Source organism: Trachurus japonicus, chromosome 8 (assembly GCF_045865225.1).
Source record: "Trachurus japonicus isolate A0001 chromosome 8, Traja_1.0".
Taxonomy (NCBI): Eukaryota; Metazoa; Chordata; class Actinopteri; order Carangiformes; family Carangidae; genus Trachurus; species Trachurus japonicus.
This window is the reverse complement of record NC_140914.1, coordinates 1,099,899-1,116,881: the sequence shown is the minus strand read 5'-3', so window position 1 is coordinate 1,116,881 and position 16,983 is coordinate 1,099,899. Positions and strand designations below refer to the sequence as shown.

Below are 16,983 nucleotides of genomic sequence, written 5' to 3'. Positions count from 1 at the left end.
CTTCCAGACAATTAGCTCAGTGAGTTAGCAGCTGGTTCTTGGTGTCAGAGGATGTGGGCTCAAGACCCAACAAGGGAGTTGATGATGATGATAACACATCAAAATACCAGATGGTCTTTTTGAAACAAATGTACAAAATCTTAGAGTCAGAGTAGATGATGTTTGACAAATACATATCAGAATTTTACCTCTTTTTACTGTGGTGTCAATCTGCCTGCACGACAGTGAATGTCTTACTCAGTTAGTGAAGCCACTGTTGAACTGCCACTTGCTAATTATCTCAGTGCGATAGACCAGTGGTTCTCAACTGGTGGGTCGGGACCCAAAAGAGGGTCTAGACCCGTTCTGGATGGGTCGCAGACAGCTGGTCAAAGTAAATAATATTTAATGCGCATGTGATGTTGGACATGTCTTTTATTTTGAAAAATAACTTATTTTGAAAGGCAGGAGACACGTGAACACATGCAGTTGTAATGCTCCTCCTCACTTTCTGATTATTTGCTCCATTTGCTCTGAATGCAAAGATCTCAGTTTCTTATTAATGTGGCCTGATGCAGTGAATCTGGTTTTGTTTTCTGGGTCTTTATTTTGTGCAGTTTGATATTTATTCACTTTAGTGAACATGCTCTGAATGCAGAGATGCATCAGAAGTCAAATATATCGTTTTGTTGGTCTCCATTTTGTGCAGTTTGATATTTTTTTATTCACTTCCGTACATGCAGTTGTCATGGTAACTCCTCAGTTTCATTCATGTGCTCTGAAATGCACTTTGCTCAATAAAGAGCTGAATGAGTTTTTAAAGGCTTTTTTTATTATTATTATCTTGGTTTGAATTCTATAAAAGTGGGTCGCAACTTAATGACCATGGGACAATGTGGAGCCCAGAGTGAAACTAGTTGAGAACCACTGCGATAGTCAACGGTCTTTGGTTCTAGAGGTTGTGGGTTCAATCCTCAACTGGTGCAAAGTGAACATTATAAGGTTCAACTGTCCTGTCTTCCTCTTCTCCTGTTTGTTGCTCAGAATTTGCCAAAATACTACAGCCCGAACCCGACCCATCGCTATAATTTATTATTGAAATTAAAAGTGAAGCAGCGTGTTTCGCCCAACGGGCTTCGTCAGGCTACACACACAGTCACACACAGTCACACACACACACACTGACTCATCCAGTTCCTACCTGAATCATCTACAGATTCACTCTGAACGACACTGAATGACTAATAATAATAATAATAATACATAATAATAGCTGAAAACACACAAACACTCATTCACTGATTCAGCAGAATCTGTCTCCATGACTTCAGGTTGGGATGGTGCGTTCAGGTGTGTGTGGGTGTGTGTGTGTGTCTGTCTATTAGTCTATTAATACCTGTGTGTGTGTGTGAGTCGAGTAGAAACAGGTTTAACGACACCATGAGTCACATCCCATAATAACACACACTCATTAATCAGCCCAACATTCTTCTCTGATGAGTGCAGGTCTGATTGGACCAAGGCCAAGTTTTTTTTTTTTTCACTTTCATTTTTATTGAGAATTTTTCCTTTACAAAGGTGCAACAACTCAATTAATACAAATAAATACAAAAACAAATATAAACACTTTCAGAGCAATCTTTTCTTTTCCTCAATCAAGTTTTTTGTTTTGTCGTTGTTCAGTCATAAATATTGTCTCTTTGAACTGAGCTTCTAATGTATTTATTTGTATTTATTGATCTATTTTCTCTTCCTGTAGCCGTAAGCCGTGTGTCATTGTTTCCTCCATTGTGTGTCGGACGTCTTCCCTTCCCCGTGTCTTCCTGACAGCTTTCTTAGCTGCTGTTAGTAATATTTGTAGTATCTGTCCTTCCTTCTTATATTTTCTTCACATAGGTTACACAGATATACTGTAGTACTGTACCAGACATTGGAATCTTATATCCAAGTATTTTCATCAATGCATCGTGTAACATTTTCCAAAACCGTCTGATTTCATCACATCTCCAGAAAATGTGCGAGTGATCCACATCCATTACTCCACAGTCTGTCTGTCAACAAGGTAGGCCTATAATTAAACAACATATCCCTCCAGGTGGTCTCTGCTCATTCTACCACTCTAAGAGGCGTTGTTCCCCCTTAGAGTGGTAGAATGAGCAGACCACTGTTAGCTTAGCATTAGCCTTTAGCCAGTTAGAGTGGTAGAATGAGCATAGACCACCTAAAGTGATATATAGCTTTTATAAACCAGTTACCAATAATGACAATATGAAAGAGGACATGTAGTTTTCTGTTCCCAGCTGTCCAGACGTTAGCTCCTAGTAGCTCTGTCACTGCTCAGTCCCCTCTACCATTGTTAACCCTCTGGAGGTCAAAGTTCACCTTCAACATGTCAATTACACTACTTTACTACATTTTTAACATCCTAAAAACATCGACTGTCTGTTGCTACGGACTGCAACAGTCCGTTGTCATGGATACATGACAACAACTTCCATTCATACCAGTCATACGTGCCTGAGGCGGAGTGATAGCCTACGCTGTGATAAGGCTTTAGAATAGTAGCCGTGGTAACTGCTCATTATACCACGGTTAACAACCAATCAGATCGCAGGATTTCACCTTTACCTTTTATAATTGTTTTTCAACTCTTTACTCTTGACTCTCCAGATCCGAGAACTGAATTGAATTGAATTGAATTGAAAACTTTATTGAACAACGTTAAACAAGTGTTCAAAAGGATTAAAACACAATAAAGCCAAAAGGCTTGTTTCCATTGTGGTCCTGTGAGATGGTAGACAACATGGAATTGGACGTGTGGTGTATTTTCCACATGTTGAGCCACTTTTATCTTAAATTCTGATTCCCAGTTTTCTTTTATGTATTTAGTTGAGTGTTTATTTGATATCAATGTTTTATATAACCCAGATACAGCTCTAACTTTGGTTTCTTTGTCTGTATTGATTATGAGTTGGATCAAACCGTTCGTTCAAACCGAAAGGATAAGAGAGAACAAGAAGATCTGCGATGTGTGTGTGTGTGTGTGTGCGTGCGTGCGTGTGTGTGTGTGTGTGTGTGTGTGCGTGCGTGTGTGTGTGTATGTGTGTGGTGCGGTGACTCAGAGATCAATACAGTTTGACTTTCAATCATTTTATTAACGACACCGAGCTGAATCATACACAACACAAGTGGAGACATGTTGACAGGATAATGGGATGTTAAACACTGCCACCAGTCAGAGTCGGTTACCATGACGACGGAGCTCTCTAATTCTTTTCAGGCTTCAACGTTATAGCCAGAGAGCTGACAGCAGATCAGGTTGGTTTAACTCTTCTTGTCTGGTAGGACTCATATATAACACAGAGTCTCCTCCTGTGGCCTCTACAGGCAGCAGCGCCTTCAACTTCTCAAACTAAACCACACAATTCATTATTTCATGTCAAATGCAAGGAGTTGTGTGTTACAACCCACTCTGATAGGATGTAACACAACCTGGTGAGATTAAAAACTAAAAGCTGAGACCAAACCACAAAGATATGCATCTATGTGAGTTTATTGTTCATGTTCCAACACTGAAGCATCTTCCTGTGGTTCAGAACTCATCACTGACGGTTTAATGAAGAGCAGTGACAGCGCTGTGGATCCTAACACTGTAGGAGACTGGAGAAGATCAATGAATGATCAACAAGTATGAACAGAAACCTTCAGCTCTTCATCCGTGTAGAACTCCAGGAAAGATGTTTGACTCTTAAAGGGTTAATTTCAACATTTAGTCAAATTGTCCCATCACCATAATCCCTATAGTCATAGCAGTAGGTTCGTTACCTTTAATTGTTGGTGCAAGCTATTTTTAGAACGGTGGAGCAGAGCCGTGAGCTGCTCAGAGCTACGCTACAGAGGCTCATTATGGGATGTCTTGGTTTCCCTCATCAAACTCATCAAATACACAATCCAACAACTCCACAACGCTCTGGTGGACAAGTTGTGAGCTGCACATTCACCACGCTATGAGATAATAACACAACGTTACCACACAGAGTTGTTGTAGAGGGAAATTCATACAAACCCGCACATCGGGGGCAGTTTTTTCGGCAAGCAGTCTCTGCATTTCCCTCTAAAACAACTCTGTGTGGTAACGTTGTGTTATTATCTCATAGCGTGGTGAATGTGCAGCTCACAACTTGTCCACCAGAGCGTTGTGGAGTTGTTGGATTGTGTATTTGATGAGTTTGATGAGGGAAACCAAGAAATCCCATAATGAGCTTCCGTAGCGTAGCTCTGAGCAGCTCACGGCTCTGCTCCACCGTTCTAAAAACAGCTTGCACCGACAATTAAAGGTAACAAACCTACTGCTATGACATACATGGGCCGAAGTGCGAGCCGAACTGTTATTATGACCCGATTGCTTTTATTACGTTGATGCGCACTAATCAGCTGTTAGAACAGGAGCCTGCACATCGCAGACAGACAGAAACAACGTAACCTCCTCCAGGTAGAAGACAGACGGCTGCTCAGTCTCTTTCTCTGTCGGACACCGGAGCTCCGACGGAGGAGAGAGAGGAGCCGCTCTGCTGCAGGTTTTCTCCACAGTGGAGTTTCTGACCACCACGACCGGGCCGGTTCACAACCCTCCATCAGCCGAATCATAACTGCTGACGGTTACAAAGCCCCATCACGGCACCTAATTATTATTTCCCAAACACTAAGGTTTAGCAAACTGTGATTAAAAGAGCATTTTGCCCACCCCTGTGCTATGACTATAGGGGTTATGGCAATGGGCCAATTTGACTAAATGCTGAACCATCCCTTTAATAAAACAAGAAAGATAAAGGTCATCCCTGTCAGTCAGAGTTTGAAATGACTCATATTTTACCTGACAACCTGCTCTTTCATCTTAAACAACAGTTACCTGAGCCAAACTAAACCAATCACAGACTTTGCTCCAAGAGATTCAGACCTACAATGATGTTGTTTTTCTGCTGCAGCCTACACACTCCTTCACACAGTGATGCAGATTCACTTGCACGGTCAGGGAGGGGGTGGGGTCACATGATACCGATCACATGACTCTAAAGCCGTCCCTTATTGGTGGAAGTGATGCTGTCGTTTCCCCTACAATAACCACATGACCTGCCTGACTACAGCTAGAGCTCTGTAAAAGAGAGTAAGGACAGCATCGGTCCAATGGCAGCGCCTCCTGGTGGAGGAATATGGGTTTTGCAAAAGCGCCCAAGAACTGACATCTCTGCATTGGTGTTTTCAATAATTTAAGGACATTTATAGATCACCCACGTTAATAGCATCATTGAGGATCCTTTACAGATAAACATTAAAGCAGAAGTCAGGTGAATGTTTGTGTTAATCTAAGTCTTAAATAGTTGTATCTTCCGACAGCAATCACTTCTATAGAGTGTTTGGTCTGAAACACGGGTCTGTCAGTCACTCTGCTCTGCTCTGAGCCCAGGAGAAAACTTTCCTTGTATCCTACAACCTTTATCCAATGAGGAGAGAGAACGGCATAAAGGGGCAGTCCTCTCTGTGTGTGCAGCCAAGGGATGCGCCTGAATGTGGTGACGTAGGGACGAGGACCAATAGATCCATGACGAGGGCGGGGGCTGCTAACTCCATCTGCTGACAGGAAGTTAGACAAAACCACCGGATCGCTTACTTCTGCTTTAACACATAGGCGAGTAAAAAAACAAAAACAAAAACAACAGTTTTCTACATGAATGTTTCAATCTACATTTTGTAATAAACAAATTATAAGTATAATCTGATATGACCAAGACACCTAAAAACAAAAACACGGCCGTTTTCATCAATTTACCAGCAAGTGGGCAACACACATAGGTTGGAGTGAATGGGTTTTCTGGGCGCTTTTGCAATACCCATATCCTGTCACTAGGGGCGCAAAACCCTTAAACCCTTAAACCCTTAGACCCTTAAACCCTTAGACCCTTAAACCCTTAAACCCTTAAACCCTTATCACGGGAGTGTCCTTACGCTCCTATTCCAGCGCTCTACCTACGGCTACCAAACCCGTGTTGTGCTAACATGCTAACATGCTACCATTACTCCGTCTGTGCTCATGTAATTCCTCTCCTGTGTTTTGGACTCTGATTGGCTGCTGACAGAGAGAACACGCCCACTGGTGGAGTGACGTCATCGGACCATAAAACATAAACATTTTTTGTCCAATTTTGTTTTCACATCACACAACTACCCAGAGTGCATTGCTGGCCCAGCTAGGCCGCCTGCTCGCCGTCGTGTGGGTGGGCGTGGCCTCTACTCATCAGTGGGCGTGGCCTCTACTCGTCAGTGGGCGTGGCCTCTACTCGTCAGTGGGCGTGGCCTCTACTCGTCAGTGGGCGTGGCCTCGGGGGGGTTCAGCTGGTCGGGGTCTACGTAGTCCTGACTGAAGGTCACGGAGTCGGCGCCCTGTTTGAACCGGTGCAGACCGAGCAGCGCCTGCACCGCCTGCACAGATTCAAAACACAAAACTTTATTTATTAACACACGGGACGATGACGACGTCACAGCTTCTTGTCTGCCGCCGCTTCAACTTGTCCACGTCCGTCTTCACCACCTGGCGCTGCCGCCACAGTTTCTACCTGAAGGGTCCTCAGACACTAGTTTTATCTGGGCCAATCACAGTTCAGCTCTGCGTCCCCCAACCAGGAAGTGACTTCAGCCAACCAACTCAGCAGGAAAGTAGAACTAGTAGAAACAGGAATAAAAGTGTTTCTATCGTTAATAGCAGAGATTCACCAAAGTTCCTCAGTGACACGGGACACGACTGTCGACCCTGGCAACAACAAGTAGAACAACAACAAGTAGAACAACAACAAGTACTAGGCTAAAACAACAACATGTAGACCAAATAGACTTTTTTTATTTGGATGATTGGTCGATTCTAACTTCAGCATCTTGTTGGCTGTCACAGAAACACATAAATACATGTCAATGAGTAATTCATCTGTGAATCTGATTTTAAAGGGGACATATTCTGCTCATCTCTGCTTCTTGATGTCTAAGAGTAATGTTAGTAACAGGCTTTGGTCAGAAAAACAGCTGAGTTCTCTACACACCAGTTTCACAGCCCTGCTCTAAACGGTCGGTTTAGAAGCTTAGCTCTGGTAGCTGAGGTAACCATGGTAACCACGGGAGCGAGGGCTTGAATATTTAAATCACCCGGCTTGTGATGTAATAAGCCGGGTGAAATTAAAACGGCTTGTTAAGAGACACATTTTCTGACTATGGCAGTTTACAAAATGTTGACGTAGTTTAAGGGGTGAGGAGGCAAATACACATTATACTAAAGCTATGAAAAAGTGAGTTTTGCATAATATGTCCCCTTTAATACATTAGTTTTTCATTATAATGTGTCTTAAAAACTTAAAACATAATGAAGACTGCAGTGACCTCACAGAGTCAGCAGAGGGCAGCATACACTCACACACACACACACACACACACACACACACACACACACACACACACAGTCAACTGTTCATGTCTTTAATCTTTACACTACGACATCATCAAACATCACGACATCACAGGAACAACGTGAGGTTTTCAGCTGCAACATCTGAGGATGAAACTAGTGTCACTTTATCACCATGGCAACAGGAAGGCACTTGACAGACCCTTAGATAAACCAACCAGAGTCCAGACTGAACAATCCTTTGCTGTGTCTCAACTTGAATCCTTCCATACTTAAGCTGCGTTCAAGACAACGCGGAAGTCGGAAAAAAGAGTTGAGCTCTGAGTTGTAAAAAATGAATTGAACGGCGTCGAACTCGGAAATTACAGGTGGGAAACTCAGGTATCATATCAGAGCTCCGACTTTCTGACTTGACGTCACGAAAACAACATCAAAACACGGCGTCATGCCCTCGTCTTAAACGGTTAGAATTTAGACATTTTAAGTTGTTTGTTGAGGTTTTAATGCATATTTTTGTGTATTATTGCAGTAGCCGATATGAAGTACGTTTATATGAAGCTGTGATTGTTGTATGGTGTGAAATTGTGTTTCCTTGTATGTGACGGAAATAAGGTTTAACTGTTATCAAGGCTGTAACATTATATGTGACTCATCTGCAGCGTCTCCTCTCCTCCAGAATAAACATCATTTACTGCTGCAGTGATTTTTACTATTCAGCGATGAGCCACAATACGACAAACTTCCTTCAGGTAGCCAGGTTTTTTTTTCTCCCGAGTTCCTGCAGCGTGAACGCAATGATGTCAGAAGTCGGAAATTTCTGAGTTGGGAATCCCGACCCTTGGAGTTGTTATGAACGCAGCATTACACTAACTGTTTTGAGTGTGTAAGTGTGTCTCGGTGTGTTAAAACATGGTGTGAGAACCAGGATGGTTTCTCTCATAACGGCCTAAAAGTCGAGTGTGCAACGATGGACACTTCACACGCCGTCTTGGCTACGTAGCGGAATATAACAGCATGTAAATCAACAGACCAGTAGGCCAATGCCAATGCTTTCTGCCGAGTAAGAGAAGCCGACTGATGCTGATGTGGCGGCTGCATTACCTCCACCTCGCGTCACAGGTGGCGCACACGAGACAAAAAATAAAATAATCTAAGGCATTCCTAACGGCTGAAATGACAAACAGAACGAGCCGGTAGATGTGTTGACGGGCGACAGGAGCGTCCACAAAAAAGAAGATGTTGTCAACCGTTCACAACGACAGGATTAGATCTGAGACAGTCAGTACGTTTACATGCAGAGCTTCATCCAGCTCGGCTCAAAATTAGATTTTGGCATCAAGTCGGACTTCTGTCCTTGTCTCAGTTTACATGCAACTGAGAAAATGGAATAACTGACGGGTCCATCGCCCCCTCATGCAGCGTCACCCGTTGTTTCAGCAGGTTAATACGTCGGTTACACCCCGCCTTTCCGAAGCCCCGCCTTTCCGACAATAGACTTCCATTCATCGTAATAGCGGGGTTTTCTATTTTTTCTAAAGACCCCGCTATTCCGAAAAGGCTATTGGGGGAAACCCCCAGTGCGCAGTGCGCATTGATCCTTTTTTCCTTTTAGGGGTCAAACGGATCATGTGCATAATTAACTGCAAAACAAGCAAATACATATTAATGACTTATAATGTTCATTATGCTTCCAGCCTGTCTAGCCTCTACCTGGTCTTTTTACTAAACTTAACCAACTCCTTTCTTCATTGCCTAAATCCAACCAAAGCATCTCCCTCAGTCAGCTGTCAGCCCGAGCGGCGGCTGCAGCAGCCTCGCGCCCCTGTGAGCTCAAGCCGGGTTCAGCCGCGCTCGAATGGAGCAGGGGGGGAGAAAAAAAGTGTATTTCTATTACTGTGTGGGAGATCTCCAACAACGGAGTCGGGGAGAAAGCAAGTGGGACAGATCTGCCCAGTCCCTGAGCAGCGCACGTTTCACAGACAAGCCACAACACAGAGTGTAAACAACGCCACGCGGTTCAGCACCTTGGACATTGGACAGCTGCAGGGGGGAGGGTGTCGGAACAGCGGTGTGTCGAAGTGGGGGTGTGTCGGAATGGAGAGCTGTCCCCTAATACGCCTCCTGTCCTGTTGACTTTTCTGTCACCTCCTAAAAAACTGAATATAAACAACTTAGTAGCTTAATAATAAATTCTTAACTGCAGTTCCTGACCAGACGCGTCAGTCTGGGCTGGATGCGCACTGAGAATAGGATACAGGCTTCCTTTCTCTCTCTCTCTCTCTCTCTCTCTCTCTTTCTCTTTTTTAAAAATAAAACCCTCTTGCTGGTGGCGCTGTGTGAAATGCATTGAATCAGCGCTGTTGTTGGGTTTTTTTCTTTACTTTGCCGGGTTCGGGCGGCTTCTCTGCTCCACTTGGTGCCGTCTCTACTGTTGTGGAGCAGCGCACATGCGTTGTCCAGTTCTACTCCGACTAAGGTGTATTAATACATGACGGAGAAAATCTAATTCCAATCACATTATCTGGGTGTCTTAATGGGAGTTCTCCAACTCCGATTTCAGTCGTACTAAAGTGTTTACATGCACTTCAGTTGTCCAGTTATAGTCGGATTAAGGCAATAATTCAGTTTTTTCAAGTGTCATGTAAACGTAGTGAGTGGCTGTAGAAACTCACCCACTATGACGTAAGAACAGAGAGTCGATAGTAAACTACATGGAAGGATTCACACTGAGACACAGCAGCTGGAGAGAAGAGAAGTTAGGAGTGTGTGTGTGTGTGTGTGTGTGTGTGTGTGTGTGTGTGTGTGTGTGTGCGTGTGTGTGTGTGTGTGTTTCAGGCAAGTGGAGGGCTGAATAGTTTGTTGTATTCTTCTTCGAACGAGACTCTCTTCAGACGCTCCAACGACAGCAGAGTGAGACCTCCCTACACAACAACAACAACAACAACAACAACAACAACACACAAATGTACACAACACACATTTTTCACAACAACACAAACACACAAACAAACAAAGAAAGAGAAATAACCATGTTTAAGACCTTTGGATGAACATTTTAATCTCCAACAAGTTTCAAATTATTATGAGTCGAGAACTGACTGTTAGAGAACATTAGTTGCGTTTCCATCCACCTTTTTTTAATCACATTTTCAAAAATTACGAATAAATACTTGGATGGAAACGCCAGAAATTCGAAAAAAGGCAGTAAATGTGCATAAAAGTTTTTACACTTTGGGGGCGGTGGATTTGTCAGCGTATCGATTAAATGAAAATGTGAGTTTTTGTTATGGAAACAGATGATGTGAATTGAGCCAGAGTTTGTGGTGAAGCTGCTGGACTTCACCCAGCGACGCCCCGGTGTCCCAGCTCTCCTCTCTGCACCCCAACACAAACGCTCTCCGTAACCCGTAATGTTCTGTTTATGACGGTTAAGACGACACAAACACACGCCTTAACATCGTATATGTTATGTAACGTTTTCCACCGCTCCAGTTAGTGATGTTTCACCGGCTTCGTTGTCAACAGATGCACATGGAGGAGAGGAGCTTAACCACAACAGACTGTCACAGTTCTACTGTCTTTCTGTGTAAATATCTCATGTTACAACATGAAAACCTGAAGTGCGGCCTATATGTACAGTATTTGTTTTTAACATGTAGCTGGTGCAGCTTATACAGGTGCGTCTATAGTCCGGAAAGTACGTAAATTGTCCATGATGCTGCGTGTCAGCTGAGTGTCAACTGTTGTCATGGATACATTCTCTCTTATGACGTAATCTCACGGCGCACCACTCCTCCTCTCCCAATAATCGCAAAACACTAACGAATGGAAACGGTCATAAATTCACATTTGCTTTTTGCGCATTTTCACAAAATCCGCTTTTAAATACGATACGACTTGGATGGAAACCCAGTTAGAGACTGTTAGAGAACAGACTGTTGAGTCATGCTCAGGTGATGGTTGTGGTTGTTGTTTTTAGAGCTGCTGTCGAGTCGTGGTCAGGGTTTATCAGGGTGAGGTCAGGTGATGGTTGCGGTTGTTGTTTTTAGAGCTGCTGTCGAGTCGTGGTCAGGGTTTATCAGGGTGAGGTCAGGTGGTGGTTGTGATACTCACCCAGGTGAAGACAGAGAAGAAGGAGAAGACGACGGCAGCTCGAGCAGCGTCGGCTCCTTCGTCCAGAGGGTTGTCCTCCTCTTTAGAGACCTGCCACTGGTTGGCCAGGAAGCAGAAGCCCACGAACCAGACCAGAGACCAGAAGGCTGCAGAGTACACACAGTACACACAGTACACGGGTCGTTACTACACGAACCAGACCAGAGACCAGAACTCTGCTCATATCTTACAGTCTCTACGCACCTTATTTTTCTACACACAGTTACACACATGGCACATTTTCTTCTTGCACTAAAATCAACGCTGCCAATTTGTTTTTGTATATAATGTACATCACATTTTATTTTATTTGCTATTGCTATTTTATTATGTATAGTTTATATTCTTATTCTTTATATTCTTATACTATATGTTGTTATCGTCACTGTGTCTGTGTAATGCTGCTGCTGCACTGTCATTTCCCAGATTGGGATCAATAAAGTATATCTATCTATCTATCTATCTATCTAGAAGGCTGCAGAGTACACAGAGTACACAGGTAGGTACTACACTCAGAGTACACAGAGTACACACTGTGGTTATGTAAAGGTCTCACCTGAGACTCCGATGTCGGCCATGACGGCCTTCTTCCTGTCCTTCACGCCGCTGATTTGTGGGAAATAAACGTCCAGCGCTAGGAAAGCAGCGCTGCAGAGAAAACACAGCGTTCCCATGGCAACAGCATAGTTGCAAGCGTTCTGGTTGCGGTTGAAGATGCAGTACTCCTCCACCTCCTCGGGCCGGTTAATGTACCCCTCGTTAGCGACGCAGCCCAGGATCACAATGGAGAAGATCTGACAACAAAGGAGAACATTAGCTCAATGCTAACAATCATTCATTCATTCATTAGTTTATTTGTAATGGGACTCTGCATATTCATGAACATACAAAAAATTATAATTTGTTGTAAATATGCCAGATTTTGCACAAGAGCAAAGTGCATTAGTAATGGTTCAAAAATGTTTTCAAGCTGTCAGTTTTAAATATATTTGAGTAGACTTCAGACTTTCAATTTCTTCATACTGATTTTCAACAATTCAAGTAATTTCCAACCATTTCATATTCTTCACATTTTTTCATCTCTTCAAGATTGCTTCTTCAGTTTCTTCTCTTAATTCAGCATTGTTTCAACAATTTATTCAGCTCATTCAGCTTCCAGCTATCAGCATTCACCCGTATTTCCTTCAGGAAATGCATTCTCTAGTTTCCATCTGTAGTCCCATGGTCCATAAATAAAATTACAATTAGACAAAGACAAAACAATAATACAATACACCTGCATCAGTCAGAAGGAACCAGAGCGGTGAGATATTAAAGTAGTGGGGCGGATTAGCTCAATATATCACAACAGTCGTTCATTTTGTGATAAATCTGGTAGATGTCTTGGTGAATATGTTTCAAACAAATCTGGATATTGGGCCACCACAAAAGAGCCCTCTAGTGGCCGTCGCAGCCATTTAATAGAGAGGGGCCTGTGTGCAGGGACAAGCAGGAGCGGCGCTAGCCGTTAGCCGTTAGCAGCGTTTTTTAATAACTCAATAACTTAATAAACGCCATGCAAAAAAATATTTAGTTAGCTCAATCATGTTGTAACTAAGATATCCGCTGGAAAACAATATTTTATTATGGACCATTGAGTTACTGAGTTATTATTTTTTTATCTATGATACACACGAAGAAGAGCAACTTCCGGTTGTGACTTCCGGTATGGATCAGCTGGGCTAATGGTGGCGCCCTTGTCCCTGCATACGGGTACTCTTGATTTAATATGGGAATAAATTAATGATGAATAAAAACTGCCCTTTTAATAGTGCCAGTTAGTGATGTATTGTGTGTTGTTGGTTATTTGGTTAAGTGGTTAAGTCTGGTTATTCTCTTTTACAGCTTGTAAGGATCATGCATTCATGGAATAAGCAACAGGGTTAACCCTAACTCTAACCTGTGGGTAGCGCCCCCCCCTATAAATGTGCATCCCCTGCAGTTGGTTTTCACTCTGGTTCTGGTGCTTGGTGGATTCAATGATTGCACTATCTCTTACAGTAATAAGGAGAAAAAAATGCTTATTGGCAATTTTTACACTTTATTAATTTTTATGAATAAAGTGCATGGAGTAAAGTGCCTACTGTTGTAAATAAGATAAAATGAAAGAGGGGGAAAAATTACATAAAATGAAATTACCCATAATGTTGACAGAGGTGGTTTTGACTGAACCATGTTTTTAGCTGTTTCTTAAATGTGACGTATGTTGTTCTTTCTCTTCTGACCAGCGGCCGCGTGTTCCATGTTGAGAACCATGAAAATGCCATAAAACTTCTGTACAAATGTTGTTTTCCTAAACTGAACCTACACTTGTTCCTGCAGTGGATCCAAGTGCTGAGGTGGAGATGAAGGCTGTTATAGGTCAGACTGTGTGGGCTTCTGTCAGCCAATCACAGCATGGCTTTTAGCTCTGAAACAGCTGAGCCGAGAACCAAGACAACGACAGAGAGGGAGGGAGGGGGGGGGGGCGTCTGTATGAGGTCACTGACTGTGAGTGATGTCACTGGGTAAATCATATTCATTAAATCGTCCAATCAGGGCAGTCTTCTCCTCTCCAAACTGTCCAATCAGAGCAGCAGCAACGTTTAACAGTGAGGTTTTGTTTGAGGAGTCTTGTGTTGAACCTCAGGAATGTTAACACCAGTCTCATGACTCACACACACACACACACACACACATGCACACACGCACACACGCACACACACACACCTGCTGTTTACTGTGAACTTAAAGGGATAGATCACTCAAAATTGAAATTTCAATTCCTCCTCTCTGAAACTTCTCCCAGCCCTTAGTCCACATGAGGGAGAGTCGGGGGCTCGTGCATGCTGATTGGCTGCAGTGAGTGTGAAGCTGTTAGCCCTGCTAGCCTGTTAGCTATGCAACAGACCAGAGTGTGTGAATGTGTTGTTCCTGTGTGCGACTGACCCGATGATCAGCTGATGTTCCTTCAGTCTCTGTTGCTATAGAAACAACATGTGAGCCTATCTGAAGCTCCCGTGACGCCTCTTTAAAACCACAGTGGATGTTTTCATACCTGTCCCAAAGCATGATGGGATATTGACTTTGGTGTTGCAACTTCTTCATAAATGTTCAAAGAATAGTTCACCCAAAGTTGAAATGTCCCTCATGATCTCCTCCCCCTCATGTGGACTAAGGGCTGGGAGAAGTTTCAGAGTCCTCCGTGGCTTCTCTGAGTTACAGGGGGTCTCGGCGTAGCAGTGCATGTCCATATGACGGTTGCAAATGGATACCAACTGTCTTCGTAACAAAAAGACACACATCGGGGACCGGTGTTCACCATAGACGGTATAAAGCACGGACGTAGCACAGTGACGTCACCCACTGTTTTGGGGAGGGGTCTGTTTTGTGATCCTACTACGGACATTTGAACTGCGCCATCTTGGATTTTAGTGGGAGTCTACTTACCATATTTGGAGGAGAGGCGGTAAGCTAACCAGCTAGCTGTCGGTAACTGTCCGTGGACCTGTCACTCAACGTAACCACGCCCCCATTTACGTACGAAATTTAGGCCTAAACGGCTGTGGTACAAAACTATCAGTAGAGACCAAAAAAAAAGTATTTTAAGCTGTAAAGTCTATTTTAACACGGGGGTCAATGGAGAACTGGTCTCTTCTGGTCCCAGCCCCCAGTGGCCGCCGGAGAACTGCAGTTTTTTGAACGCGGAAGTGGTTTTTACTTGTAGAACCCACAACTCCCCCCCCCTTGGTGTTAACTTGACTCAGGGGTCAACTACGACTCCCAAGGTGCATTACTCCTACAAACAGCCAATCACAAAGCAGAATGAAGCCGTTGAGTTTTGCCTCTAGAGTGTTCAACACAACAGCTTAGGCTCATGGGTAATGTAGTCCTCATCCAGCAAACACAGAAATAATGTGAGTCTACACCTGCACACACCTGTGACATCATCATTACATCATCACACTCACCCAGCAGAGGATCCTCACCACAGTCTGAGGTTGTCTGATGAAGGTCAGTGGGTCAAAAGCTCCGCCCGCCTTCCCCGCCCCGTATGCCTGGAAACCATCCATCGACCCACTTCCTGTCCCCCAGACCAGTTCTCACCAGTCAGGACCAGTTCTCATCAGTCAGGACCAGTTCAGCCCAGTCAGGACCAGTTCTCACCAGTCAGGACCAGTTCAGCCCAGTTAGGTCCAGTTCTCACCAGTCAGGACCAGTTCAGCCCAGTTAGGTCCACTTTAACCCCCTCCCCCTTCTCAGTCCACTGAGATTAAAGTCAGACAAGTTGGTCCCAGCTCATGTGGTCCAGTTGGTCCAGTTGGTTCAGTTGGTCCAGTTGGTCCAGTTGGTTCAGTTGGCCCAGTTAGTTCAGTTGGTCCAGTTAGTCCAGTTGGTTCAGTTGATTCAGTTGGTCCAGTTGATCCAGTTGGTCCAGTTGGTCCAGTTGGTTCAGTTGGTCCAGTTGGTCCAGTTGGTTCAGTTGGTCCAGTTGGTCCAGTTGATCCAGTTGGTTCAGTTGATCCAGTTGGTCCAGTTGATCCAGTTGGTCCAGTTGGTCCAGGTGGTCCAGTTGGTCCAGTTGGTCCAGTTGGTCCAGTTGGTCCAGTTGGTCCAGTTGGTTCAGTTGGTTCAGTTGATCCAGTTGGTTCAGTTGGTCCAGTTGATCTAGTTAGTCCAGTTGGTTCAGTTGGTCCTGGTGGTCCAGTTGGTCCAGTTGGTTCAGTTGATCCAGTTGGTCCAGTTGATCCAGTTGGTCCAGTTGGTCCAGGTGGTCCAGTTGGTCCAGTTGGTCCAGTTGGTCCAGTTGGTCCAGTTGGTTCAGTTGGTTCAGTTGATCCAGTTGGTTCAGTTGGTCCAGTTGATCTAGTTAGTCCAGTTGGTTCAGTTGGTCCTGGTGGTCCAGTTGGTCCAGTTGGTCCAGTTGGTCCAGTAGGTTCAGCCCGTGTGGTTGAGTGTGTGTGGTTGAGTGTGTGTCTTCTTCTGTGCAGTTATAAACTGCTCTGTAATCTGCTCTAATCCTCCTCATCCTCCTGAGGCTCTGGGGGTTTAACTCCCTGAGCTTCGTCTCACAGGCTGAGACCTTCCTCCAACCCGCTCAGCCAATCCCGTGCCTCCATCGGTTTTAACCCTCTTCATGTTGGAATGCTGTTGTCCAACCACACGGCAGTGGGCGGAGCCACCGCCCGAGAGGAGGCGCTGCCTGAGAGGCAGAACTCGGGGAAAACAACCCTCAACTCTGACTCTTTGTCTGAATCTTGAGTCAACACAAGTAATAAAAACACACACAGTGCTGCTGCTCTCAGACAGGAAGTGATGTAATACACAGAAACACCAAAATGTGTGTGTGTGTGTGTGTGTGTGTGTGTGTGTGTGTGTGTGTGTGT

General features: G+C 44.2%; 1 protein-coding gene across 2 annotated transcripts; it reads right to left on the bottom strand.

Moving 5' to 3' along the window:
• Positions 1-6,321: 6,321 nt before the first annotated feature.
• Positions 6,322-15,798, bottom strand: LOC146982254 (synaptogyrin-1-like). Of its 2 annotated transcripts, none has more exons than XM_085783316.1 (4): positions 15,568-15,798; positions 12,135-12,372; positions 11,540-11,685; positions 6,322-6,456 (listed from the first exon to the last, which is right to left on the bottom strand). In XM_085783316.1, the coding sequence occupies exons 1-4, from the start codon at positions 15,667-15,669 to the stop codon at positions 6,334-6,336; spliced, it is 609 nt and encodes a 202-aa protein (XP_085639442.1). In that variant the 5' UTR covers positions 15,670-15,798; the 3' UTR covers positions 6,322-6,333. The 2 variants fall into 2 exon arrangements, with proteins under 2 accessions (XP_085639442.1, XP_085639444.1); XM_085783318.1 differs by lacking the exon at positions 6,322-6,456 and adding an exon at positions 10,192-10,347.
• Between the last annotated feature and the right edge of the window lie 1,185 nt (positions 15,799-16,983).